The sequence below is a fragment of the Macaca mulatta genome, chromosome 6 (genome assembly GCF_049350105.2).
Source record: "Macaca mulatta isolate MMU2019108-1 chromosome 6, T2T-MMU8v2.0, whole genome shotgun sequence".
Classification (NCBI taxonomy): domain Eukaryota; kingdom Metazoa; phylum Chordata; class Mammalia; order Primates; family Cercopithecidae; genus Macaca; species Macaca mulatta.
Window position 1 is genome coordinate 70,441,742 of NC_133411.1, and position 27,301 is coordinate 70,469,042.

The 27,301-nt window shown below is 37.2% G+C and overlaps 1 protein-coding gene across 9 annotated transcripts in view; it reads left to right on the plus strand.

The window, feature by feature from the left end:
- Positions 1-27,301, plus strand: part of IPO11 (importin 11) — a 229,617-nt gene that overhangs the window by 130,003 nt on the left and 72,313 nt on the right. For all 9 annotated transcript variants that reach the window (XM_015140096.3, XM_015140095.3, XM_001083045.5 and 6 more), the window contains 3 exons: positions 8,091-8,186; positions 8,952-9,065; positions 20,908-21,029. In XM_015140096.3, the coding sequence (XP_014995582.1) occupies positions 8,091-8,186; positions 8,952-9,065; positions 20,908-21,029 (332 nt within the window). The remainder of the gene's footprint in view (positions 1-8,090; positions 8,187-8,951; positions 9,066-20,907; positions 21,030-27,301) is intronic.

Genomic DNA, 27,301 nt, shown 5'->3' on the forward strand with positions numbered 1-27,301 from the left:
GGGTAATATAGTGTTAAGTACTGCAGAGAAGTGAACAAGAATAAAGAGAAAGAAGATGCCATTAGGATTGTATATTGAGCATGGGGTTTACATTTTAAAACCAAAATTTATAAACGTATTTTTGCGTCTGTAAATTGGAAGGGTCATCTGCCAGATTACTGAAGTATTAAATTATAGATTGATGAGAAAAAGAAGGCGCTTAAGGAGGTTAGTAAGGACTGTATTAGTTTCCTAGGGATGCTGTAACAAAATACCACAACCTTGGTGGCTTAAAACAAGAGTTTCTTTATAATATTTATATTAATTGTATAATTAAAAAATCAGTGTTTGTGGGGCCATGCTCTTTCTGAAGGGTCCAGGGGGAGAATCTGTTCCAAGCCTTTCTCTTACCTTCTGGTGATTGCAGTCAGTCTTTTGCATTCCTTAGTTTGTGAATATGTAATCCAGCCATCTGTGCTTCCGCTGTCACATGATGTTCTCCTGGTATCTGTCTACGTCTCTGTTTTGTTTTTGTTGTTGCAGGGACAGAAGTCATAATTGATTAAGCGCATTCCCTAATATCTTCATCTTACCTTGATTACATCTGGAATATGGCAAAACTCTTTGACTTTAATTTTGTAGTTTATTAGTTTCTTTTTTAGAGCCAGGGGTTTACTAAAGGGTGAGAATATAAACCACTGTTACCAAGAATCATGTGGGCTCTAAAGGATTTGTAATAACAGTAATCTGCATGTGGCTTGTTGAGACTGTGGATACTTGAGGCCTGGTTTATTGCACTAGTCTATTAATCCACATTTATTATTAATTTCAAAGTATTCTCCTAGCTCCAGAGCTTACAAGTAACATCAAACATGTTGCTTACTAAAATGCTTTTGTGAATTTTTATTGCATTTATGCCTTTACTAAACTGACAGAGTGGCAATAGATTAAGGAACTCAGTCTTACACAATCTCAGCTTTAGCTTTTGCTTTGGCGATAAATTCTTCTCTGGAGGTAAGAGGAAATAAGGAATTAACACGTTGGACTTACTATTTGAGGAAAGAGTGATTGGTGGTGTGTGAGTGATTAAAACAAGTGAAAATTGCCATGTCATTTTAATATTATCTTTACAGATATTTTTCTGTATGTATGCCTGTTTTAACCTTTCTCCTCTATTATACTGAGCTTCTCCATTATCCAAAGTTCAGTAAATGTGTGCTCTGTTTGCTCTGAATACATACATAGTAAGTGACTTGAAAGACGAGGAATCCATAATTTTTATGTTGAAGATGTGCATCCAGTATAAATGCCATCTTGCCTATACTGAGGATCCATTTGGAATTCTCTCCTTGACCAGCCCCTTGATTTGCATATGCTGCCCTGCTACTTTTATGGCTCTTGAGTATACTTTGGCCTTCATTTTCCTCATTTATTAGATGAGGAATGATACTAAATGATTTTTATTTTGTAAGTATGCAGTACCTGAAGTTTTCCATGTTAAATTATAATATATGTATTCTAAGTGATTAAGAAAAGGTGATTTCTCACATTTAAGCACCTGCCAGACTAAATTTGAATTGACTTCACCCCCATCCCCCTCTTTTGGCTTTTCTGCAACAATATTATTAACGTAATTGTTGAAAGACAACTTGTGAACTATTTGGAATGGCCATTGTGATTCTACTTGTTTTTATTATACTCTTACCAAATTATTAGAGGAAGCGTAGCATAGCAGATAAGACTACCCACTGAAGGGAGACTCCCAGGGTTAGAACATTGGCTTTGCTACTTCACAGCTATGTGATGTGGACAGATTACTCTTTGTTCCTCATTTTCCATCTGTAACATGGGGATGATAACTTTACCTACTTCCTAGGATAGATGTGAGGAATATTTGAGCTTATATTTATAAACAGTTACAACAATGCCCAGCATATAATAAGTGAATATAAGAGTTGGCTGTTTTTATGTAATATATAGCTGTCTCATTATTTAGTCTTTCTATGGGGGGAAATAGACTACTACAATTTTAGGGAAAATAATTTGTTTGCTAAGATCTTTGGCTGTAGAGAAACCAAGTTGTTTTACTTTATCCTTTGACCATTTATTGGAAATAAATGCTTAATACATTTATTAAATTTACTTTTAAAACTAAGCACGTGGTTTACACAATGATGTGTATTATCAGCAAGAACTGCATATTTCCGCTGGCTCTTTAAAATAATTAGTAATTATAGTTTGGTTGCTGGGTGCGGTGGCTCATGCCTGTAATCCCAGCACTTTGGGAGGCTGACGTGAGTGGATTACCTGACGTTGGAAGTTTGAGACCAGCCCGACCAACATAGACAAACCCTGTCTTTACTAAAAATACAAAATTGGCCGGGCACGGTGGCGCATGCCTGTAATCCCAGCTACTTGGGAGGCTGAGGCAGGAGAATCACTTGAACCTGGGAGGCAGAAGTTGCGGTGAGCCGAGGTGGTGCCATTGCACTTCAGCTTGGGCAACAAAAGCAAAACTCCATCTCAAAAAAGAAAAAAAAATTATTTTGACCGGGTGCGGTGGCTCACGCCTGTAATCCCAACACTTTGGGAGGCTGAGGTAGGCAGTTGATCTCAGGAGTTTGAGACTAGCCTGAGCAACACGGTGAGGCCTGTCTTTACAAAAAATACAAAAATTAGCTGAGCATGGTGGTGTGTGCCTGTAATCCTAGCTACTCAGGAGGCTGAAGTGGGAGGATCTCTTGAGCCCAGGGGTTGGAGGCTGCAGTGAGCCGAGACTGTGCCACTATACTCCAGCCTGGACAATAGAGTGAGACCCCGTTTAAAAAAATAAAAAGAAGAAGAAAATTAATTGTATTTCATTTATTTATTTTGGCTGCTCAGAATAACACAATCTTTTTAAACTTTTTTATTATTGAAAATTCCAAACTAACTTACTACATATCAAAAATCTGTAGTCAAATACATAGTCATTATTTTTGTAACATTTAATACAAATTACAAATTAAGGCAATTTCTCCGTAAGTATGCCAACAGTAAATTATCATTAGGATACAAACACTTGAATTAAGAAATTTTGAGTCAGAGATGGTGGTGTGTGCCTTTAATCCTATCTACTTCAGAGGCTGAGGTTATAAGATTACTTAAGCTGAGGAGTTCGATTCCAGCCTTCCGTGCAACATGACAAGACAGCATCTCTCTTTTTTCCTTTCTTTCTTTCTTTCTTTTTTTTTTAAGGCAGAGTTTCGCTCTTGCTGCCCAGGCTGGAGTGCAATGGTGTGATCTCAGCTCACCGCAACCTCAAAAAAAGAAAAAGAATGAAAAACTGAGAATCTGATAATATGTGTTTAAGATGGTATTTTTATACAAATATTATTATAGCTCAGTCTGTATGTTTGGTTTAAAAATCTTAGAAACTAGATTTTATTATTTAATAAATGGATGTTAAATACTAAAAATATATTCATTATCATGAATAAATTGTATTTTTATGTTAAGGACTATTTTAGGACAATAGTGCTTTCATTTTACTGCTATATTTGAAGACTGGGCAAACTCTCAAAATTTTTGGCATTTTCCTGTTCTTAGAATTCTAGTATAACAATAACAATAGTTTTTAATATTAGCTCATTTTCATTTTTAGTATCTCTCAGATACCATTTCTTAATATAGTATGCTGTATAACATTTTAAATATATTTTTTACTAAATGCCAGTTACACTAATTTCTGACAGTATCTGCAAGTAACTTCTTTGTTCTTTGAAGCAGAAAATTACAATGTTAGGAAAATTGGATAGAGAGCCCAGTATGGTATGCCTGCTTTTGGAGCAAATGGTATAGAGCAAAGAATAGAATTTACTTTATTTTGTGACTCAACATGTTATCTAGAGAAATACAATTATATGATAAAATACTCTAAATTGTTAACATTTCTTTAATTTGAAATTTGTCAATATTATAGCCATACTACTATGACTTTGAATTCTCATTCTGGTCGTGGTCGTATTAAGCAATGTCAAGCCAAGTTTCTTTTTTTCACTGTGATTAGACGTAAGATGACACAAATATTTTTAAGGTATAACTTATTCTGTAATAATAGTAGCTCATACTAGCACTTAACACGTGCTACACATTCTAAGCATACAAAACATAGATTTTATTTAATCCTTACATAAACATATGATGATAGTACTGCTCTTTTCCCCAGTCTTACAGATGAGAAATTAAATCACAAAGTGGTGAATAATTTTTTCAAGGCTGACAGTTAGCATTGGAACCATAATATAACATAGGCGTTTTGACTTCAGGATCTATGCGTTTAATCACTTTGTATACAGTGTAAGCGTAAGTCAAGTAAATTGTTAAATCCTGCATTTTTCACTAAAGTTTTAAGAACACAATCTGTTGCAGGTATATTTTGAAAGGGAATGGGTTTAAAGTGCAAAAGTTCTTTTTGTAATAACAAAATGTTGTCAAAAAACAATTAGTAATGGGTAATTGGATGATTGAAGTACCACATCTTGTTAGGTATACAGTGGAGTACTGTGCATTCCATTAAAAAGAAATGAAGAAAATCTCTATATGAGTTTGCGAATATAAACAAGGAGCGGTGTCTCTAGTTTTCTTCTGTTTAAAAAGTGGAAGAAGGCAGTGGAAGAATAAACCAGGTAATTAAAGTAGCTATCTAGCAAAAAGAGGAGGAGAGGGTGAAACTAGATCTGTCAAGATGTATATCTGTTTTATATTTTAGAGTTTGGAACCATGTAGAGGTAAAGTATGATTTAGGGGGAAAAAATTACTGAAGATACAAAACAGACTGAAACATTTGAATCTAACTGTTACGATGTTGGTGGCATAGTTATTTGAGAAGAATATTTCAAGTCATTTTAATACATAGTATTTCACATGTATATCCCTGGTGGGATGTAATGTTAAACAAAAAAATGTTTGTAATTGCATTCAATAGTGTTATCGTCATCAGTAATATTGGTATTGTTATTTTGAAACTCATATATGAATAGTAGAAAGAAATAAGGTTATAGGACCTGGCATTTTTCAGTGTAAGAGAAAAAATATAGGACCATTTCGTATGGGTTTCCCACAGGCACCTCAAATTCAGTATATCAGAATGGAATGTCATTATTATTATTGACACCACAATTGTATCCATTTGACCAAACAGGAAAACTAGAAGCAGTGAAAGACTTTTTCACCTTTGGTCCACTGTTCAGCTTTTCTGTATGTTGCCAGTTCTAATTCTGAATTTTCTCTTGATTCTGTCCCATACCCTCTGCACCCAAGTCTGATAATGATATTTTTCTTTCAGAAACTTCTCTAGCTATGGTTCCTGACCTTTTAGACCACAAAAACTCTATTTTATCCCTGAAATATTTGTGTATACGACTATGTTATTTATTTACTCAATCAGATACTGCTTTATGTGGGGATTATTTAATCCTTACATTAATTCTAAATATCCCCTTGACACAACCCCCTGCTCCCCGCTGCCAAATAAAACTATAAAGATTCCTGTGGATTGGGGCCAGCCACAGCTCTGTATTATTACTATAAATTCTCTTCAAACCGTTTTGTTTTTAAAATTTTAATCAGAATTTTATATGACATAGTTTAGAGTCAACTAGACAGATGTATAATGTTTCTTAAAGAAAAACACTGTAGTCAGCTGTCTTTCTGCCATTTTTCCTTGCTTAGAGACAACCACTTTTATTGTTTGGAGCCAATTGATTCTTTTGTATCTATGATCAGATCTGGAAATAACACCCCTGTGTTATTCCTTCATGAGTTGTTAATTGTAGGCAGTATGTATTGATACCGCCTTTGCACTTCCTCTGTGCCTTCGTCCTCCAAGTAATCAAAATTCAGTGTTTACATCATGATTCCTATATTTCCTATTCAAAGCTGAGACATGTAGTCAGCTGTGTTTACTTCTCCTTTTCTGTACAATCTTTTGTATTCCCTGGAAGTAATACTTACCCTTTTTTTTTGGTATAATTTTTTTTATGTTCACTGAACTGTCTGACAGATGTCCAATATGTTCAGACACATCAAGGATTCTGTTACTTTAATTTTCTTGGGGAAGTCTCTTCAGAGCCATGCTGACTCCCACCTTGGGGCTCCTTCTTTTCCAAGTTTGTGGCTGCTGCTTCTTGTTCCTATTCTGAAATTTTAGAATGAGGCGCCGTGATGTAAGTTTATTTAAATGCATTCTGTTGGGCACTGATGAGCTCTTTTAGTCTGGAAGCAATCTCTTTTAGAGTCTTTATAGAAAATACACTGTCTTTGTTCTCCTGGATTGGGCATCAGTTGTCCAGATACTACAGAGTTGAAAATATGTAGCACTCTGTTTCTTAGACAGACTTTCAACCAGTCTTATTTTCTTTCTTTTTATTTTTAGCTTCCCCTTTCTCCTTCTGAAAAGTGTAAGGTTCTGCTACTTTTCTGTGTTTTTTGGAGTAGAGAAAGTGGGGGAAGTTACATGAAGTAAATCTGGTTGCTTCTCAGCTTTCTCCTTTGACACCTTGGGATTCAGCTTTCTCTGACTTAATGAGTCAGTTTCCTCTTGAATTTCTTCTTTCTTGCTTTCAGTGTATGTTTCTCATTCCTCTTGTCCTTTTAAAATTATGTTCCCCCTCTTAAAATTTTTTTTCTATAATTTTAGTAGGGTTTGAGATGGGAGTGAAATTATACATGTATTTAATAATGGGCAGGTGGCCTTACTTTCTACTCACAGATAAATACTGTCTGGTGATATCTGCCTCTATGACTCTCTCAATCTGCTAGCTTATCTGTATATTTTCCATGTTAATCTTTTTTTCCCAGATCTAGTTTTGGTGTTTTTTCCCCCCAAAAATAAACTTTATTGAGATAAAATTTTATTGTTTCAAATTTTATCTTCTCTTGCTTTTTAATCAGGAATTGATATCTTGTGAACCTGTATCTCTTAGTAGTAGCATATATAGTGCTTACCCCACAGTAAAGTCTTTATATTTTTAATCTTTTATTTGGACATTACCTTCACTTCTTGCTCAAAATTAGAGCAGCAGCAAATGTTATCAACCATGAATGCTACTTGCTTACCTTGGGACTGTTTTGAAATGCTTGGAAGTATTCTTGATGGTCATAATTTTTGGAGTACACTGTTGGCACACAGTAAGCAGACACTGGAAGATGCTAAATCTCCCTCAATGCATGGGATGACTATGCACAGTAAATGGTTCTCTTCATTCAAAATGTCAGTAGTCAATCTTGAGAATCATTGATAGAAGTCATAAGGGAAACTTGGCTCTACCCTGAGGCTATTCCTTGCCCACAACCCTCTCAGATGGTATCTGTTTCCTTCCCCACCTCGCAAGCACTTGGGCTGGAAGTGTGGGGTAAATGTCCTTTTTGGTCCTTTTTGCTGTTTCCTGACCACTGCATTCTTCTCCTCCTAAAACTTAAAACAACAATAAACAAAAAGCCTCCACCCTGCTTTGAATTTCATGCTTACCCATTTTTGTTATAGAAGAAACATCTCACTCATATCAAAATAATTTCTATGTTGTTTTCACATGTAACAATCAATACTCATGACTAACAGTGTAATTATTAATGAAATATGATTTCTAATTTAATAAATATGCAGTATATATGCCACATGCCTTTTTCCTCCAATTTATTGATTGACTTAAATGTGGATTTATTTCTGGGCAGTGAGTATAGGTGTTACTAACTTCCTGTTTAGCTATCAAAAAGCCAATATTTTAAAAATGCCTTTTGCTGCCTCTATTAGTGCATCATTTTTAAGGGTTATTTGTTTAAATTGCAAGGGTAAGAATTACATTAACTGCATGTGATACCTATGTTATTACAATGTGATTAAATACAGTTGTATGCAAGATATATAGCTGTGTGTAAATATATACTTCATATCAAACTGCAATTTTAAAATGGATTACCTTGTAAAAGTGTGTCTGGTGTCGGAATATTGCGTACTCTGCATTCTTAAATTTGGTCTGTGATATTTATTTTAGTGTATTGTTTCCTTACATGTGTTTTTCATAAAGGAATGACTTTCAGTATTATCACCAATGTTTCTTTCTGGGTTTTAGGTTGTAGAAAATGCCCTTAAAGTGAACCCAATATTAGGTCCGCAAATGTTTCAACCGATTTTACCCTATGTTTTCAAGGGTATTATAGAAGGGGAGGTAAGATTTTTCTTTAAGTTCCAAAGGTAGTATTAGACTATAGGATTCTAATTTTAATTACTCTATTAGATGCAGAAGGAAAACTTTTCTTGTCATTTGGATCATATTAAATTACGTTAAATTTTCAGGGCAGTTAGACGCCTTTGTCTTTTCCTGTTCCACACAGGGAAGCATAGATTTTCTTTGACATGTCTCTTTCAAACATATGCATGTATGTTCACACAAAAGTCATTTGAAGTACAGGAATGGTGAATGGCTTAATTCCAATGCTTGACTACTAAGAATATGAGGGGGACAGGATAGTGTTAATGCTGGTATAGACTGAATATGTTAAACCACTGGTTATTTTCTAAGAACAGCTCTCTTAAATAGATCCATAGACCTGTGTGTGTTATGAGTATTTAAAGTAATACAGTGTTGGGAGGCGGAGATTGCAATGAGCCGAGATCATACCACTGCACTCCTGCCTGGGTGACAGAGTGAACTCCATCTCAAAAAAAAAAAAAAAAAGTAATATATGAAATTGGTAAATATTGTTTCTTTCTCTTTATTGGACATATATATATATATGTATAGATAGATGATGCATATAATTCATACATGTATTTAGTAAGTTAGAACTCAGGCAATATTGACAGTTCATTCTAAAGGAAGTAATATGGAGGAGAATGTTATTTTATATCCGTGTTGCTTGTTATTGTGTCAGAGATTGTTTATACTTGTACTATAACACAATTTTACGAGTTTTTTTTTTAAATTGTACAGAGGTATCCTGTAGTGATGTCCACGTATCTTGGAGTTATGGGTCGAGTTCTACTACAAAACACTAGTTTTTTTTCTTCACTACTTAATGAGATGGCCCATAAATTTAATCAGGAGGTAAGAATCAATGTACTTAAATTTAAGGAAGTCTTTATCTAAATATAAATTAGAAACAGTTTGATGAAATAATGAGTCTTTGTAAAAGTCGCTTTATAATATTTAGACCTTTACATTTTAAATCTTTATGCTATATCAATAATTTGAGATAGAAAAAGGAATCTGTAAGTGGCAGTTGAAACTTACAAATTTTTGTCCTCGCTCAAAATAGGTGATTTTATTCTGCTTAGCCATAGAATATAATGTTGGTTTGTTTATAGCTGCTGTTTTTCTTCACTGATACAGAATCTGAAAACGGGTATTTTGCATGGAGTGATGTAACATCTTTGTATTATTTCTTTAGTTAACTTATTTTTAATGTCACAGATTGAGAGAATTTCTGTTCTGATTATTGTGGAAATGACCTTTTTAGCAAAGGTTTACTTTTAAAAATTGTGACTGATATCTATTACCAGAGTAAGTTTGGAATGGGTTTTTCAGTGAGGTGATTTAAGACTATATATATGATAATTCAAATAAGATTATGCTGTAAGTCATTAATCCATTTATTAAGATTTATATGATATAGAAGATAGGGTATACTTGACCAGTATATCTACATTGGAGACAATTTTTAAAATCTTTTGGTTTATGGCTGAAAACAAATACAACTATTTCTAATATAAGGAAATCCAGAATAAGGAAGTACAAATTTTTAAATATATGTAGCTTTTCTAGAATTAGACTAATCAGAGATTCCCCACCTTTGTTTTGATAAATAAATAGGGTATATTTTTTATTAGCTTATTAATTTTAATTGAAATGGGATAATACATATTTTTTAGTTCTTTTTTTTTTTTTTTTTTTTTTTTTTTTTTGAGACGGAGTCTCGCTCTGTCGCCCAGGCTGGAGTGCAGTGGCCGGATCTCAGCTCACTGCAAGCTCCGCCTCCCGGGTTCCCGCCATTCTCCTGCCTCAGCCTCCCAAGCAGCTGGGACTACAGGCGCCCACCACCTCGCCCGGCTAGTTTTTTTGTAGTTTTAGTAGAGACGGGGTTTCACTGTGTTCGCCAGGATGGTCTCGATATCCTGACCTCGTGATCCACCCGTCTCGGCCTCCCAAAGTGCTGGGATTACAGGCTTGAGCCACCGCGCCCGGCCTTTTTTTTTTTTTTTTTTTAATTTTTAGTAGAGATGAGGTCTTGCTGTGTCGTCCAAGCTGTTCTCAAATTTCTGAGCTCAAGTGATCTTCCCACCTTGGTCACCCAAAGTGCTGAGATTACCGGATAACTAAAAATATTTAAGAACATAAGAGAGAAAATTAAAATGATCCAGAGGAAACATCAGAATGCCATTACTATGTATTCATTTTCTTGTTTCCATGAGGGGCCTGGTCATGTTTCCAACATTTCTTGAAATATGTGTCCTTCTTTCCTTGCATTAGTTCATGAAGATTCAATCTGAGGTCACAATGAGTAAATATTTAATCACCAAAGTTACAGATTAATCTCTTAAATTTTTTTAATTGACACATAATAGTTGTAGACATTTATGGAGTACATAGTGATATTTCTATACATACAGTGTATAGTGATCAAATCAGGGTAATTGACATATCTATTACCCCAAACACTTACTATTTCTCTGTATTGGGAACATACAACAGCCTCCTCCTCACTATTTGAAACTATATATTACTGTTAACTGTAGTCATCTTGCAGTGCTATATAGAACACTAGAACTTATTCCTCCTATCTACCTGTGATTTTTTTTATCTTTTAACCAATCTCTCTCTCTCTCCCCACTTTCCCCTTACCTTTCCCAGTCTCTAGTAACCACTGTTCTACTGTCTACCTCTTTGAGGTCATCTTTTTTAGCTTCTACATGAGAAGTGAGAACATGCAGTATTTATCTTTCTGTTCCTGGCTTATTTCACTTAACATAATGCTCTCTAGCCTCACCCATGTTGCCACAAATGACAGGAATTCATTCTTTTTTGAGATCAAATAGTATTCGTGTGTGTGTGTGTGAGATATTTTCCGTATCCATTCATCTGTAGATGGGTGCCTAGGTTAATTCCATATCTTGGCTATTCTGAACAGTGCTGTAATAAAGATGAGGGAACAGGTGTCTTTTCAATACAATTCTTTTGGAGATATATATCCAGTAGTGAGATTGCTGGATCATACAAGAGTTCAATTTGTAGTTTTTTGAGGAAACTCATGATGTTCTCCATAATGGCTATACTAGTTTACATTCCCACCAGTAGTGCCTAAGTTCCCTTTGCTCTACATCCTTTCTAGCATTTGTTATTTTTTGCCTTTTTCATAATAGCCATTCTAACTAGAGTGAGATGATATCTCATTGTGGTTGTGATTTGCACTTCCCTGATGACTATTGATGTTGATCCTTTTTTTGTTTTGTTTTTGAGACAGAGTCTCACTCTGTCACCTAGGCTAGAGTGCAGTGGCACGATCTCGGCTCACTGCAACCTCTGCCTCCCAGGTTCAAGCAATTCTCTTGCCTCAGCCTCCCAAGTAGGTGAGATTACAGACACCCACCACCCTGCCTGGCTATGGGGTTTCACCATGTTGGCCGGACTGGTATCGAACTCCTGACCTCAGGGGATCTGCCCGCCTCGGCTGCCCAAAGTGCTGGGATTACAGGCATGAGTCACTGCGCCTGGCTGATGTTGACCATTTTTTCATGTACCTGTTGACCATCTGTATTTCTTTGTTTGAGAGCTCTTTATTCAGATAATTGTTCTACTTTTAAAATGGATTATTATTTTTATTTAGCTGTTGGTTGAGTTCTTTGTGTATTTCGGAAAGTAATCCTTTGTTGGATGTATAATTTGCAACTATTTTCTCCCATTCTGTGAGATGTCCTTTTACTCTGTTGTTTGTTGCTTTTGCCGTATGGAAGCTTTTTAGTTTGATAGAATCCCGTTTGTCTGTTTTTCTTTTTGTTGCCTATTTTTTTGAGGTTTTATTCATAAAATCTTTTCTCTGACCAGTGTCCTGATGTGTTTTCCCTGTTTTCTTCTAGTAATTTTATATTTGTGGGTCTCACATTTTAAGTCTTTAGTTCATTTAAAGTTGACTTATGTATATCACCAGAGATAGGGGTCTAGTTTCATTCTTCTGCATATGGATATCCAGTTTTTCTAGCACTGTGGTTGAAGTAACTGTTCTTTCTCCATGAATATTCATGCTACCTTTTTCTAAAATCAGTTGGCTGTGAATGTATGGATTTACTTCTGGGTTCTCTGTTCTGTTGGTCTGTGTGTGTTTTTATGCTGGTACCATGCTATTTTGGTTACTATATTTGTAGTATATATATTGTATTTGTTATACACACACACGCACACACACTTTTTTTTTTTTTTTTGGGGGGGGAGATGGAGTCTAGCTCTGTGGCCCAGGCTGGAGTGCAGTAGCAGAATCTTGGCTCACTGCAACCACCGCTTCCCAGGCTCAAGCAATTTTCCTGACTCAGCCTCCCCAGTAACTGGGCTTATAGGCACATGCCACCATGTCTGGCTACTTTTTGTATTTTAGTAGAGACGAGGTTTCACCATTTTGGCCAGACTGATCTCGAACCCCTGACCTCAAGTGATCTACCCGCTCTGGACTCCCAAAGTGCTGGGATTACAGGACTGAGCCACTGCACCTGGCTTATGTAGTATATTTTGAAATATGGTGATGTGATGCCTCTAGTTTTGTTCTTTTTGCTCAGCATTGCTTTGGCTATTTGGGATTTTTTATGGTCCCATACGAATTTTTTTTTTCTATTTCTTTGAAGGATATAATTGGTATTTTGATAGCGATTGCATTGAATCTGCAGATTACTTTCGGTGGCATGGTCATTTTAACAGTATTCATTTCACCAGTTCATGAACATGGTATGTCTTTTTTTTTTTTTTTTAACTTTTTTATGTTTTTAAATTTTAAAAATTTGCTGTGTTATTTAAAAATTTTTAGAGACTGAGTCTTACTCTATCATCCATGCTAGAATGCATGGCACAATCATAGCTCACTGCAACCTCAAACTCTTAGACTCAGGTGATCCTTTCACCTTAGCTTCCCAAGTAAATGTGACTACAGATGCGTGCCACCACACCTGGCAATTTTTTTTTTTTTTTTTTTTTTGAGACAGAGTCTTGCTCTGTCGCCCATGCTGGAGTGCAGTGGTGTAGTCTCGGCTCACTGCAAGCCCCACCTCCCAGGTTCACATCATTTTCCTGCCTCAGCCTCCTGAGTAGCTGGGACTACAGGCGCCAGCCACCCCGTCCGGCTAATTTTTTGTATTTTTAGTAGAGATGGCGTTTCACCGTGTTAGCCAGGATGGTCTTGATCTCCTGACCTTGTGATCTGCCCGCCTTGGCCTCCCAAAGTGCTGGGATTACAGGCATGAGCCACTGCAACCGGCCCTACACCTGGCTAATATTTAAAATTTTTTGTAGACATACAGCCTTGCATGTTGCCTAGGCTAGACTTGAACTCCTGGTCTCAAGAGATACTCCTGCCCCTGCCTCACAAAGCACTGGGATTACTGGCATAAGCCACTGTGTCCAGCCACCTTCAGTTTTTTTCTATCTAGTTTTTAATTAAGGAAAAAAAAAATGTCATATGATTCCATATCAACATTTGATCTGATTAAATACAAATGCAATCCAGTGAGATATTAAGTCAGTTAAATGTAATTTAACATTAATATATTTCTTTGGGGTGCTGTTAGCTTTAAAATATTACATCATAATGCAAAAAAAAAAAATTACATCTTATTGAGTAATTAAAATGGCTTAGCTTTTGACAGGCATGATGGCAGGCACCTGTAATCCCAGCTCCTTGGGGGACTGAGGCAGGAGAATCGCTTGAACCTGGGAGGCAGAAGTTGCAGTGAGCTGAGATCGCACCACTGCTCTCGAGTTTGGGAGACAGAGCAAGACTGTCTCAAAAATAAGTAAATACATAAAAATAAATAAAATGGCTTAGCTTTCCTTATCATGTAATTAAAGTATCATGTGAGGACTACTCCAGTTACTGCTTGGTAACTTTGAAAGCAAACACATTTTAAGGTTTCAGTGGCCAGGTGTGGTGGCTCATGCCTTGTAATCACAGTGCCTTGAGAAGTCTAGGTGAGAGGATTAAGCCAGGAGCTTAAGACCAGGCTGGGTAACAAAGCGAGACTCCAACTCTACAAAAACTAAAAAAAATCAGAGCCCCGGAATTTGAGGCTGCGTTTAGCTATGATCACTGCACTCCAGACTGGGCAGCAGAACAGGATTCTGTCTCTAAAAAAAAGTTTAAATAGTTTTTTAAAACAAAAAAATTTAAAATGAGAATTTTTTTAAAAAATGAAGTTTCAGCGATTTTGGTATCATTACCAAAACAACCTACTTTGTATTACTTTTCATTGTCCTTTCCTGCAATTTCCTTTCATCTTCTTTCCATCCTCCTTTATCTTTCCTTTCCTTGCTCTCCTAGTCTTGGATACTCCTTCCACTCCCCCACCCCCAGATTCCTACTGTAATTGGTTTTGATTGTTTGTTTTGTGGCTTTTTTGTAGCTTGTGATTATTTTACAAAACTTCTACTTGATGAGGGCTCAGTATTCTTGTTAGATTTATTCACATGTCCAGCCCTTTCTAAAATCCCTTGGTGCATGAGGATCCTGTCCCCTTGAATATCTTGGGCTTTCGCCTCAGTCACCTAGATCCCATTTGAATTCTTGGCCTCACTTGTGGGTGCCCCTCAATGTGTTATCTAAACATTATTGTCAGTGTCTCTATATCCTTGATAACAACTCTGAGACGGTCATGAGCCCTGTTTTTGTCTGTTTGTTTGTTTGTTTGTTCTTTGAGACGGAGTTTCAGTCTTGTTGCCCAGGCTGGAGTGCAATGGCACCATCTTGGCTCACTGCAACCTCCGCTTCCCAGGTTCAAGCGATTCTCCTGCCTCAGCCTCCCAAGTAGCTGGGATTACAGGTGCACGCCACCATGCCCGCCTAATTTTGTATTTTTAGTAGAGATAAGGTTTCTCCATGTTGGTCAGGCTGGTCTTGAACTCCCGACTTCAGGTGATCCATCCACCTCAGCCTCCCAAAGTGCTGGGATTACAGGGGTGGGCCACCTTGCCTGGCATGAGCTCTTTCTTGCTTAGGAACTTAAAATATACCCGTGGTCTCTCACTTCCCATTGACATATCATTTGTTTTTACAGTACATCAGTAATAGAAATGTAAGGGAAATACTGTCATGCCTCCATCTATAGGCTAGTGGGCTAATCCAGATCTTACAATGCCTATTTGTCCCTCTTTTTCTTCCCAATTCTATATTGTTTTTATATCCACACTTCATTGTGCTGGTACCTAGAATACATTCCTTTCCAGAATGCTGTGTTCTTATTCTGGATTAGACATTTGGTCTTCTGGATTGGACAGCTGGTTTGATATTTGTCATGTTACACTGATGAGGTTTGACTGGTTCGTATGTTTCCTGCATTGTCCATACTCAAACTGTGGCTGAAAAGAACTCTTAGCCCTCTCTTCTCTGCCTTCTATTTTTTTGTTTGTTTTTTCATTTGTTGGGCTAGAATTATAGTAAGTCACCTAGAACTTTATACCAAGGCTCAACGTACTGTGGTTTTAGAAATCTGTTCTGAATCTCTGTTAAACTAATTATAAATTCTGCAGCCCAGAACTGATATTCAGCTGATAGGTGTCAATGTGGTCATACCAGTTGTTAAAATATTGACATAAATCCTGCAAATTAGCAAACAGGGTAAAAAGTGGCTTTGATAAGTGTTACAATTAATGGTATAAATTTTACTATAAAAATTGAGCATTCCTTTTAAATATTGTAAACACATGTTTTGAATCTGCAGGAGTACAGTGAAGAAATTTTTATCAATAATAAACTATCAATAATCTGCAGTTTAGGACATCTTCTGGTATATTTAACAATTTTAAAAGTCTTCAATAACTGCTGTAAATATAGGATTCATTGCAAACTAAAATTGGTATTTATTCCTGGAATAAAGAAACTTTTACTATTTCAACAAAAATATAGTGGCTTACTATTGCTAGTAATATAAAGTTTGGGAGCAAAGATGCTTAAGAATTATTAGGAGTTGAAGGGTCTAAATTATATTTTATCAGAATGTCCGTTATTTCCTATTAAAATTCCACTGGCAAAAGTAAAGAATTTTTGCAACAATCAGGGAAAAAAGTAAAGGACCATAATGAATTGACAATAGACAGTTGTGTTTGATTTTTTAACTGTCAAAATGAACAAAAAGCATTTAAATACTATCAGCATTTTCTCAATACCATTTACTATGTAGTTTTAATAGAATATTTGAAGGGATAAAATATTTAATAAAAACACCAGAAAATTATTAGTATGAGAGTATTATTACATTCTAGATTTGTTTCTGACATCTTAGAAAACTTGTATAGGCATACTTGATATTGTGAGTTTGGTTACAGACTACCACAATAAAGTGAGTATCTTCATAACATAAGTCATACAAATTTTTTGGTTTTCCAATGCATATAGTTATAATTACACTATACTGTAGTATATTAATAGTGTGCAATGGTATTATGTCTAAAGTAACAGTGTATGTACCTTAATTAAAAATAATTTATTGCTAGAAAATTCTAGTGATCTCAGCCTTCAGTGAATGTTTTTCCTGGTAGATGGTCTTGCCTTGATAGTGATGACTGCTGGCTGATCAGGGTGGTGGTTGCTGTAGGTGTGGGCTGCTGTCACAGTTTCTTAAAATAAGACAAATGAAGTTTGCTGCATCAATTGACTCTTCCCTTCACGAATGAGAGGATTGACTCCAGTTTTGACAAAAATTCTACTGAAGACTAAATGGTCCTCAGAGAGCAAGAAAAGGAAAAATAAAAGAGGATGGAAGGAAGTTGCAGGCAAAGGATAAAGAACAGTAGGTTGTTTTGGTAGTGATAACAGAATCACTGAAACTTCATTTTTTTTAATGATGACGATGGACTATTTGGTCCTCAGTAGAAATTCTGTCACAATTGGAGTCAATCTTCCCAGATTCTGCTGCTACTTTATTAAGTTTATGTAATATTCTAAATCATTCGTTGTTATTTTAGCAGTGTTCACAGCATCTTCACCAGGAGTAGATTCCATCTTAAGAAACCACTCTTTGTTTTTGTTTTTTGCTCATCCATAAGAAACAATTCGTCACGGCTGGGCGTGGTAGCTCACACCTGTAATCCCAGCATTTTGGGAGGCCGAGGTGGTGGATCACCTGAGGTCTGGAGCTTGAGACCAGCCTGGCCAATATGGTGAAACCCTGTCTCTACTAAAAATACAAAATTAGCCAGGCATAGTAGCACATGCCTGTAATCCTAGCTACTTGGGAGGCTCAGGCAGGAGAATTGCTTGAATCCGGGAGGCGGAGGTTGCAGTGAGCTGAGATCCCGCCATTGCACTTCAGCCTGGGCAACAAGACTGAAACTCTGTCTCAAAAAAAAAAAAAAAAAAAGAGAAAAGCAACTCCTAATCTGTTCAAGCTTTATCATGAAATTGTAAAACTTTAGTCACATCTTGAGGTTTCATTTCTAACTGTAGTTTTCACTATTTCCCCCATATCTGCAATTATTTCTCCAACAAAGTCTTGAACTCCTCAAAATCATCCATCAGAGTTGGAATCAAGTTATTCCAAACTCCTGTTAATGTTGATGTTTTGACCTCCTCCCATGGGTCACAGATGTTCTTAATAGCACCTGGAACGGTGAATTCTTTCCGGAAGGTTTTCAATTGACTTTGCGTAGATCCATCTGAGAAATCACTCCCTATGGTAGCTATAGCGTTATGAAATGTATTTCTGAAATAATAAGACTGAAGTTTGAAATGACTTCCTGATCTGTGAGTTGCAGAATAAATGTTGTGTCAGCAGGCATACAAACAACAACATTAATCTCCTGTACATCTCCATCAGAGCTCTTGGGTGACCAGGTTCATTGTCAGTGAACAGTAATATTTTGAAAGAAATCTTTTTTTTTTTGAGCCATAGGTCTCAAAAGTGGGCTTAAAATAGCAGCAAACCATGCTGTAAGCAGATATGCTGTCATCTAGGATTTGTTGTTCCATTTAGAGAGCTCGGGCAGAGTAGGTACAGAGTAATTCTTAAGGGATTTAAGATTTTTAGAATGGTAAATAAACATTGGTTTGAACTGAAAGTCACCAGCTACATTATCTCCTAATAAGAAAGTCAGTCTGTGGACACGTTGATGCTTTGAACCCAGTCCCTGACTTCTCCTCCCTAGGTGTGAAAGTCCTGGATTGCATCTTCTTCCAGTAGAAGGCTGTTTCATTTACATGGAAAACTTGTTGTTTAGTGTAACCACTTTCCTCAGAGATCTTAGCAAGATCTGAATAACTTGCTGCAGTTTCCACATCAACACTTGTTGCTTCGCCTTCCACTTTTATCTTATGGAGGTGGCTTTTGTTGTTGTTGTTGTTGTTGTTGAGACGGAGTCTGGCTCTGTCACCCAGGCTGGAGTGCAGTCACGCGGTCTCGGCTCACTGCAGCCTCCACCTCCCGGGTTCAAGCAATTCTCTGCCTCAGCCTCTCAAGTAGCGGGGATTATAGGCGCCCACCACCACGCCTGGCTAATTTTTGTATTTTTAGTAGAGACGGGGTTTTACCATCTTGACTAGGCTGGTCTTGAACTCCTGACCTTGTGATCCACCTGCCTTGGCTTCCCAAAGTGCTGGGATTTCAGGCGTGAGCCACTGCACCCAGCTGGCTTCTTTTATTAAACCTCATGAACCATCCTCTGCTGTCTTCACACTTTTTTTCTGCAGCTTTCTCCCCTCATTCAACCTTCATAGAATTAAAGAGAATTAGAGCCTTGTTTTGGATTAGGCTTTGGCTTATGAGAATGTTGTGACTGATTTGATCCTCTATGCAGACTAATGGAACTTTCTCCATGTCAGCAGTAAGGCTGTTTTGCTTTTTTATCATTTATATGTGCACTGATGTAGCACTTCTAATTTTCTTCAAGAACTTTTCCTTTGGATTAACAGCCTGTTTGCATCAAGAGGCCTTTCAGCCTATCTCAGCTTTTGACATGTCTTTCTCACCAAGCTGAATCATTTCTAGCTTTTGGTTTAAAGTGAGAGATGTGTGACTACCTTTAACTTGAACACTTAGAGGACATGGTAGGATTATTAATTGGCCTAATTTTTTTTGCAGGGGGTGGATGGAGTCTCATTGTGTCACCCAGGCTGGATGGAGTGCAGTGTTGCGATCTCGGCTCACTGCAACCTCTGCCTTCCAGGTTCAAGAGATTCTCCTGCCTTAGCCTCCCAAGTAGCTGGGACTACAGGTGCATGCCACCACGCCCAGCTAATTTTTGTATTTTTAGTAGAGACAGGGTTTCACCATGTTGGCCAGGATGATCTCGATCTCTTGACGTCATGATCTGCCCACCTCATCCCCCCAAAGTGCTGGGATTACAGGCGTGAGCCACCACGCCTGGCTGATGTAGTTTCAATCTATGTGATCAGTACGCTTGATGGCATTTTACCTCATAGATCCTATAGAGACAGAACCAGTAGAGTGTGTGTTTGCAAAAGGGCCATGTATTCAAAATGGCTCTTAAACGCTGAAGGGCCCTAGAAAGCAGAGAACAAGGTAGACTAGTGCAGTTTGTCAGCAAAGGATGTTTTACTGGGAGAACTGAGAGCAGAAGGCGGCAGCAAGATAGGTAGATATTCGCACTGCTACTTCCAGACCCTCAGGTTTATTATATTTTATAGGGAATTGGTGTATGTGCTCCAGAATATGCAAGAATGCCATGTGCAGCATAGCCTATAATGAGTGTAGTAAAGTCAAGATTGCTTTGTCCTTACACTAGGGACAGTAAATAAAGCAGAAATCAGGAGGCCTTCCCAGGACTAGGGCTAATCAGAAGCCATCATATTGCATTAGCATTCAAGATGGAGTCATTTTTGTCTCCACAGTTAGATTAAAGAACTGACGTACATAATTGTGGGGCTGGTAAGTCTGAATTTTATATAGCAGGCTGGAAACTCAGGCAGGATTTCTGTTACAGTCTTGAGGCAAAATTTCTTCTTTCCTGGGCATACTGTTTTTGCTCTTAGGATTTTCAATGAATTGGTTGAAGCCCACTCACATTATCTAGGGCATTCTCCTTTATTTAGCATCAACTCATTGTAAATGTTAATCACATCTATGTAATACTGTCACAGCAACATCTAGCCTAGTGTTTGATCAAACTACTGAGCACCTTAGCCCAGCAGAGTTTATACATAAAATTAGCCATCACGTTCTGTATTTTGTTGATTTGTTTTAGCATCATTTTTAGTGTAGCACGCAAATGTCTTAGGAAATAATTGATTTGTTTTCCTTTGAAACTCTGCAGTTTGAGGTTGCAACTTGTCCTCTCCTCTGAGAGTAGCAGCAAATTAGTCTAGCAAATTAGAGAACATTCAACAATAATCATCCAGTTGAATAAACTATAAGTACAAGTTGACAATTTTGAAAAATGCGTTTATTTTTTCGTTGTACCTGATTGGCAGTGATTTATTAAATGATATTACTAAAATCACTCATGGGCTACTTACATGTTTTGAATAAGTCTACTTAGCTCTCAGGATTAATTAGAGTCAGTTTCTGGTTATGCTCAAATTATCAGTTTCCAGCTCATGACTTACCCCCAGTTCAGGTATTCCAGTTCTGTGGTTTACTATAATTGAATTTTAACCATGACTTATGAGGCTTTAGCCTTTAAAAGTATTTACCCACAAGTAAAACATATTTTAGGTATTTTGAGATGCCTCCTCCTCTTGTTTCAGATGGACCAGCTTTTGGGAAATATGATTGAAATGTGGGTCGATCGAATGGACAACATTACCCAGCCTGAAAGAAGGAAACTTTCAGCTTTGGCTTTGCTCTCTCTTCTGCCATCTGATAATAGGTGAGGAAATGTTTTCTTAAAATTTGTTTCTTTCAAGCATCAAAATGTAAACACTATTTTTGGCCATCAGTATGGCTGTGTGTTGCTAGGCAGTGGTACTTTTTTCTATATGGATGTGAATTTTGTTAGCTGATGATGACGTGGTAAGTGTTGGTCCAGATCCAGAAAGCACTTAGTGAGATAGGTACTCTTGGGACTGTGGGTGCTCTAGTTTATTTTGGTTATATTCATTTTACAAATTTATTTCATTCTTATCTGAATTTCCATTTTTTATAATAACTATGTTTTATTAGACTAATCTTCACTCCTCTTTTTACATAGACATATTAAATATCTAACATTTCAAAGTCAATAGCACTTCATAAAGTGTGTTATAAAGTATGTTAATTGAAGAGTATTATTAGTTTTGTTTTCTTTTTATTTTGGATTATTTATAAGGAAGTTTGCAAGTTGTTTTTTTCTTCTAAAAATTCTCACTCCCATAAAGCAAATACAAAATGCTTTGGTTTGGTCATTTAAAGAAGAATATATTGCTTCGTTTCAATTCCTATTTTGCGGAGTTTGGCATGAAATACTTTTAAAAATACTTTGACAGTCAGTACTTAGTTCTCATTCACACTGTGTAGATTTTTTAAAGTGATGGCAGGTATATAAATAACATAGAGCTTGATTGGTGAATCTTCCTCATTACATTTTTCTGGACAACTGCACATGGATGTGGTATGGGACATTGTTTATACTTTTGGCTTAGTCAGCCTGATTGAGTTTCATATCATTGTACACACCTGGAGTCCCCTTCTTTTTCATAGCAAATTTTTGAAATTTTAGTGCATGGTCAGCACATTTCTTGAAACCCACTTCATGGATGCACTTATGAATGTTGGTGGTATATTCTCAGGTCACCACCTTGTTAATGGCATGACAGCCCTTTTTGCTGCCCTTCTGTATCAAAGCCATTATGCTGGGCCCCTATTTTTTTGTACTTTTAATTCTAAAGGCTTAAAAGCAGGTCTCAGGGCCTGATGTTGTGTTAAAAGAATAATGGTACTACATTAGATCTTTATGTCTTACAGCAGCAATCCCCAGCCTTTTTGGCACCAGGGACCTGTTTTGTGGAAGAAAATTTTTCCATGATCTGGGGGAGGGGAAGGGAATGTTTTCGGGATGAAGCTATTCCACCTCAAATCATCAGGCATTAGATTCTCATAAGCAGTGTGCAACCTACATCCTACATCCCTCACATGCACCGTTCACAATAGGGTTACCACTCCTATGAGAATCTAATGCTGCCACTGATCAGACAGGAGGCGGAGCTCCGACGGTAATGCTTGCTTTTCCTCTGCTCACTTCCTCCTATGCAGCTTGGCTCCTAACAGACCATGGACTGATACCACTCCATGGTCCAGGGGTTGCGGAACCCTGTCTTAGGGAATTTTTAGAGCATATACATCCTAGTGATAAATTAGTGACGTAAGTCCAGTTTTAGAAATCCTTATTTGTTCTTTATGTATTATTTACTTCTACTATGGTAATTTGTATTAAGGATATATATAATTATTTTGTCTCAACATCATAACAATAGATAATACTTACCAAATGCCATATACTTTCCTAAGTGCTTTATGTTGATAATTTAATTCTTAAAACAGCCTGATGAGGTATAGACATGATTATCCCTTCTCACAGAGCAAACAATTACTTAAAAATGTTAAGTAACATTTGTAAGGTAAGAGATCTAGCATTTGGCATGGTATAAGCCAGTTTGAATCTGGACTACTTCACACCAGGAATGCCTCTTTTAACCACCAGATGATATTGCTCCCCAGCTGGACACGCACAAGGTGAACAGATTTCCTCGCTATGAAATGGTGTGGCATGTTACTTATTTTTGATAAATAAGCCAAATTTAAGCTACCTACATTTTAACTCATTAGTGTTTCTCTCAGTGGAAAAAAAGTGGCATGAAAAGTATTGAAGTTTTTAATATTGAAATGTTAAAGAACATAGTCTTTGGTAGTAGTCAGCACTCTAAATGTTTGTTAGATACATTAATGAATGAAAAAAAATGAGTTAATAAGACATGTTAGAGTTTTCTCCAAGATAAAGTACTGAGATTATTGAAAGAAAGCTAGAAACGGTGGAGGTTAAGTTTAGAAAGATATCTAATTGTATCAGAAAAATTTGTTTTACATTTTTAGTGAGAATACTGTTTGCTTCAACATATAATATTATGTAAGTGTGTGGTTGTTCAGAACTATTTTTCACATGTAAGTTGTGGAAATTTAATATAGGTTGAGTATCCTTAATCCAAAATGTTTCAGATTTTGGATTTTTGGGATTTTGAAATATTTGCATATATGCAACAAGATATTTTGGGGATGGAACTCAAGTCTAAATGTGAAATTTATTTATATTCCATATACACCTCATATAGTCTGAAGATAATTTTATACAGTATTTTAAATAATTTTGTATATGAAACAAAGTACTTGTATGAAATTTTCCACTTGTAGCAGTATTCTGGCACTCAAAAAAATCTCAGATTTGGGCCATTTCAGATTTTTGGATTAGGGATGCTCAATCTATAGTTGGGCATCTGTAAGAAAAATTAATACTTAGACTGGGACTTAAGTCAACTTATATAAATTGAGGGATAGGACTTTATTAAGACTTGAATTTCTCTTAAACACTGGAATTTTAAATTTAAAAGTTGTGAGGTGCCTTGTGATGGAAGATCAGGTACAATTTTTGTTTTTAAAATGAAATACAAATCTGATGGGCACTAGCAAACTCACGTCATTTTTAAGGGTACTGAGAAAGTCTTGAATAATGTGGTACTAGAATTTTAAAGAATAATGATTTAACTTCATAATATCCTTAATAGACTAGTGATGAAACGTTGATACAGAAAATCTGTATCAACCTGTAACAATCTGAAAAAAAAAAAAAGAAAACACCTTTATTGCACTAGAAATTTGGCACATAGTAATTGGCTTGTGACTTAGGAAGATTTAGTCACATGCTCTAGTGGAACGTGCTGATATTCAAGTCAGCAGTATTATTGTTTCCTATTTGTAACCTTTCTTCTAGTTAACTACATAGTTGTTGGAGTTTGGGGAGATTTTTCCTCTTTTGCATCCCCAATGATGATTTCTTCTTTTTCTACCTAATAGTAATTTCCTATTCTTGTGTTTCTTTTAGATTTTGCAGCATACCATTTCCTTTTCCCAAAATAAGGCATGTCTAAAGTATGATTTTGATGATTTTAAAAGTCAGGCTAAATTGGGAAATGTCATTTTTTCCTCCTTTTATTATGATGGCATTTGGGTCCAGATGATTATTTTTTGTGGGAGGGTGTCCTGTGCATTGTAGGATGTTTAGCATCATCCGTGGCCACTACCTACCAGATGCCAGTAGCACTCTCCCCTTCCTCCCCCACTCAAGTCACGACAATTGAAAATATCATCAGACATTGCCATTAGATATTCCTGGGGACAAATTGCCCCCAGTTTAGAACCACGACCCTAAAGAATGACCATTTGGGAAATGGTTAAACTCTTTTACTCTAATCCACTACTTTTGGCTTAGAAATTTGGTGAAGACTACAGACTTTAGGGCCACACTCAAATCCCAGGGCCACCAGTCACTTGCTAATGACCATGGTCAAGTTACTCAACTCCCTGTGTCTGTTTCCTTGTTCTTAAAATGGGGGTACTAATAGTATCTTTCTAATGAGGTTGTTGTAAGGATTAAGATTGAGTTTATATATGTAAGGTCAAACTGTCTACATAGATGGAATTAACTGTCCTTATTTCATCCTCTTCTTTTTCTCATCCATGTAATGCAGTACCTAATTCTAAAAGATTATTTGAATGGGAAAGATAGGTTTTTGCATCTGAAATACATAGTAAGTTTTGTATTAAGAAAATGGACCTAAAGAAATAACCAAATTCAGGCCAGGCTCAGTGGGCTCGTGCCTGTAATCCCAGCACTTTTGGAGGCCGAGGCAGGCAGATCACTTGAGGTCAGGACTTTGAGACCAGCCTGGGCCAACATGGTGAAACCCTATATTTACTAAAAATACAAAGATTAGCTAGGTGTGGTGTCACATGCTTGTAATTCTAGCTACTCAGGAGGCTGAGGCAGGAGAATTGCTTGAACCCGGGAGGCAGAGGTTGCAGTGAGCCAGTATGCGCCACTGCACTCCAGCCTGGGCAACAGAGTGAGACTTTCTCAAGGAAAACACAATAAAACTGATGACAACTTTAATTTTGATTATGAAGAAAAGAAACTAACACCAAACACTCTTCACATAATTCCCCCACATTTTGATATTTTGATGTCTCAGTTTACATCTTTTTTATATTGCCATTTCTTTTGTTTTTTTTTGAGACGGAGTCTCACTCTGTCGCCCAGGCTGGAGTGCAGTGGCCTGATCTCAGCTCACTGCAAGCTCCGCCTTCCGGGTTCATGCCATTCTCCTGCCTCAGCCTCCCGAGTAGCTGGGACTACAGGCACCCGCCACCTCGCCCGGCTAGTTTTTTGTATTTTTTTAGTAGAGACGGGATTTCACCGTGTTAGCCAGGATGGTCTCGATCTCCTGATCTCATGATCCGCCCATCTCAGCCTCCCAAAGTGCTGAGATTACAGGCTTGAGCCACCGCACCCGGCCGCCATTTCTTTTTTTTTTTTTTTTTAATTTATTTTTTATTATTATTATACTTTAAGTTCTAGGGTACATGTGCATAACGTGCAGGTTTGTTACATATGTATACTTGTGCCATGTTGGTGTGCTGCACCCATCAACTCGTCAGCACCCATCAACTCGTCATTTACATCAGGTATAACTCCCAGTGCAGTCCCTCCCCCCTCCCCCCTCCCCATGATAGGCACCGGTGTGTGATGTTCCCCTTCCCGAGTCCAAGTGATCTCATTGTTCAGTTCCCACCTATGAGTGAGAACATGCGGTGTTTGATTTTCTGTTCTTGTGATAGTTTGCTAAGAATGTTAGTTTCCAGCGTCATCCACGGCCGCCATTTCTTAACAAATTATTGATTTTTCTTTTTTCTTACTTTAATTTCCTGGATACAAGTACAGAACGTGTAGGTTTCAGCCCATCATCTAGGTTTTAAGCTCTGCATACATTAGCTATTTGTCCTAAAGCTCAATCTCCCCTTGCCCCCCACCCCCACAAACTGGCCTGCGTGTGTGGTGTTCCCCTCCTTGTGTCCATGTGTTCTCATTGTTCAACTCCCACTTACGAGTGAGAGCACGCAGTGCTTGGTTTTCTGTTCCTGCGTTAATTGCTGAGGACGATGGCTCCCAGCTTCATCCATGTCCCTCCAAAGACATGATCTCATTCCTTTTTATGGCTGCATAGTATTCCATGGTGTATATGTACCACATTTTCTTTATCCAGTCTGTCATTGATGGGCATTTGGGTTGGCTCCCATGTTTTTGCTATTGTAAATAGTGCTGCAAGAAACAAACATATGCATGTGTCTTTATAGTAGAATGATTTGTATTGCTTTTGGTATATACCCAGTAACGGGATTGCTGGGTCAAATGGTATATCTGGTTCTAAATCCTTGAGGAATTGCCACACTGTCTTCCACAATCATTGAACTAATTTACATTCCCACCAACAGTGTAAAAGCGTTCCTGTTTCTCCTCAGCCTCTCCAGCATCTATAGTTTCTTGACTTTAATTGCCGTTCTGACTGGCATGAGATGGTATCTCATTGTGGTTCTGATTTGCATTTCTCTAATGATCAGTGATGATGAGCTTTTTTTCATATGTTTATTGGGTGCATAAATGTTATTTTTCTTATTAATAGTTTTGTTTTGGCTAGGCACAGTGGCTCATGCCTGTAATCTCAGCACTTTGGGAGGCCGAGGCAGGCAGATCACTTAAAGCCAGGAGTTCGAGACCAGCCTGGGCAACATGGCAAAACACCATCTCTACTGAAAAACAATTCAGAAAATTAACTGGGTGTGTTGGTGCATGCCTATAATCCCAGCTACTCTGGAGGTTGAGGCGCAAGAATCACTTGAATCCGGGAGGCAGAGGTTACAGTAAGCCGAAATCGTACCCCTGCGCTCCAGCCTGGGTGACAGAGCAAGACTCTTGTCTCAAAAAGAAAAAAAGAGTTTTGTCTTTGTCTTTATAATTCATAAAGATATGAGTGATATACTTGCCACAATTAGAGTATTATTTTGAATTTTTGTCTGTGTAGTTTAAAAAGAATTTTTTTTTTTTTTTTTTTAGTGGCA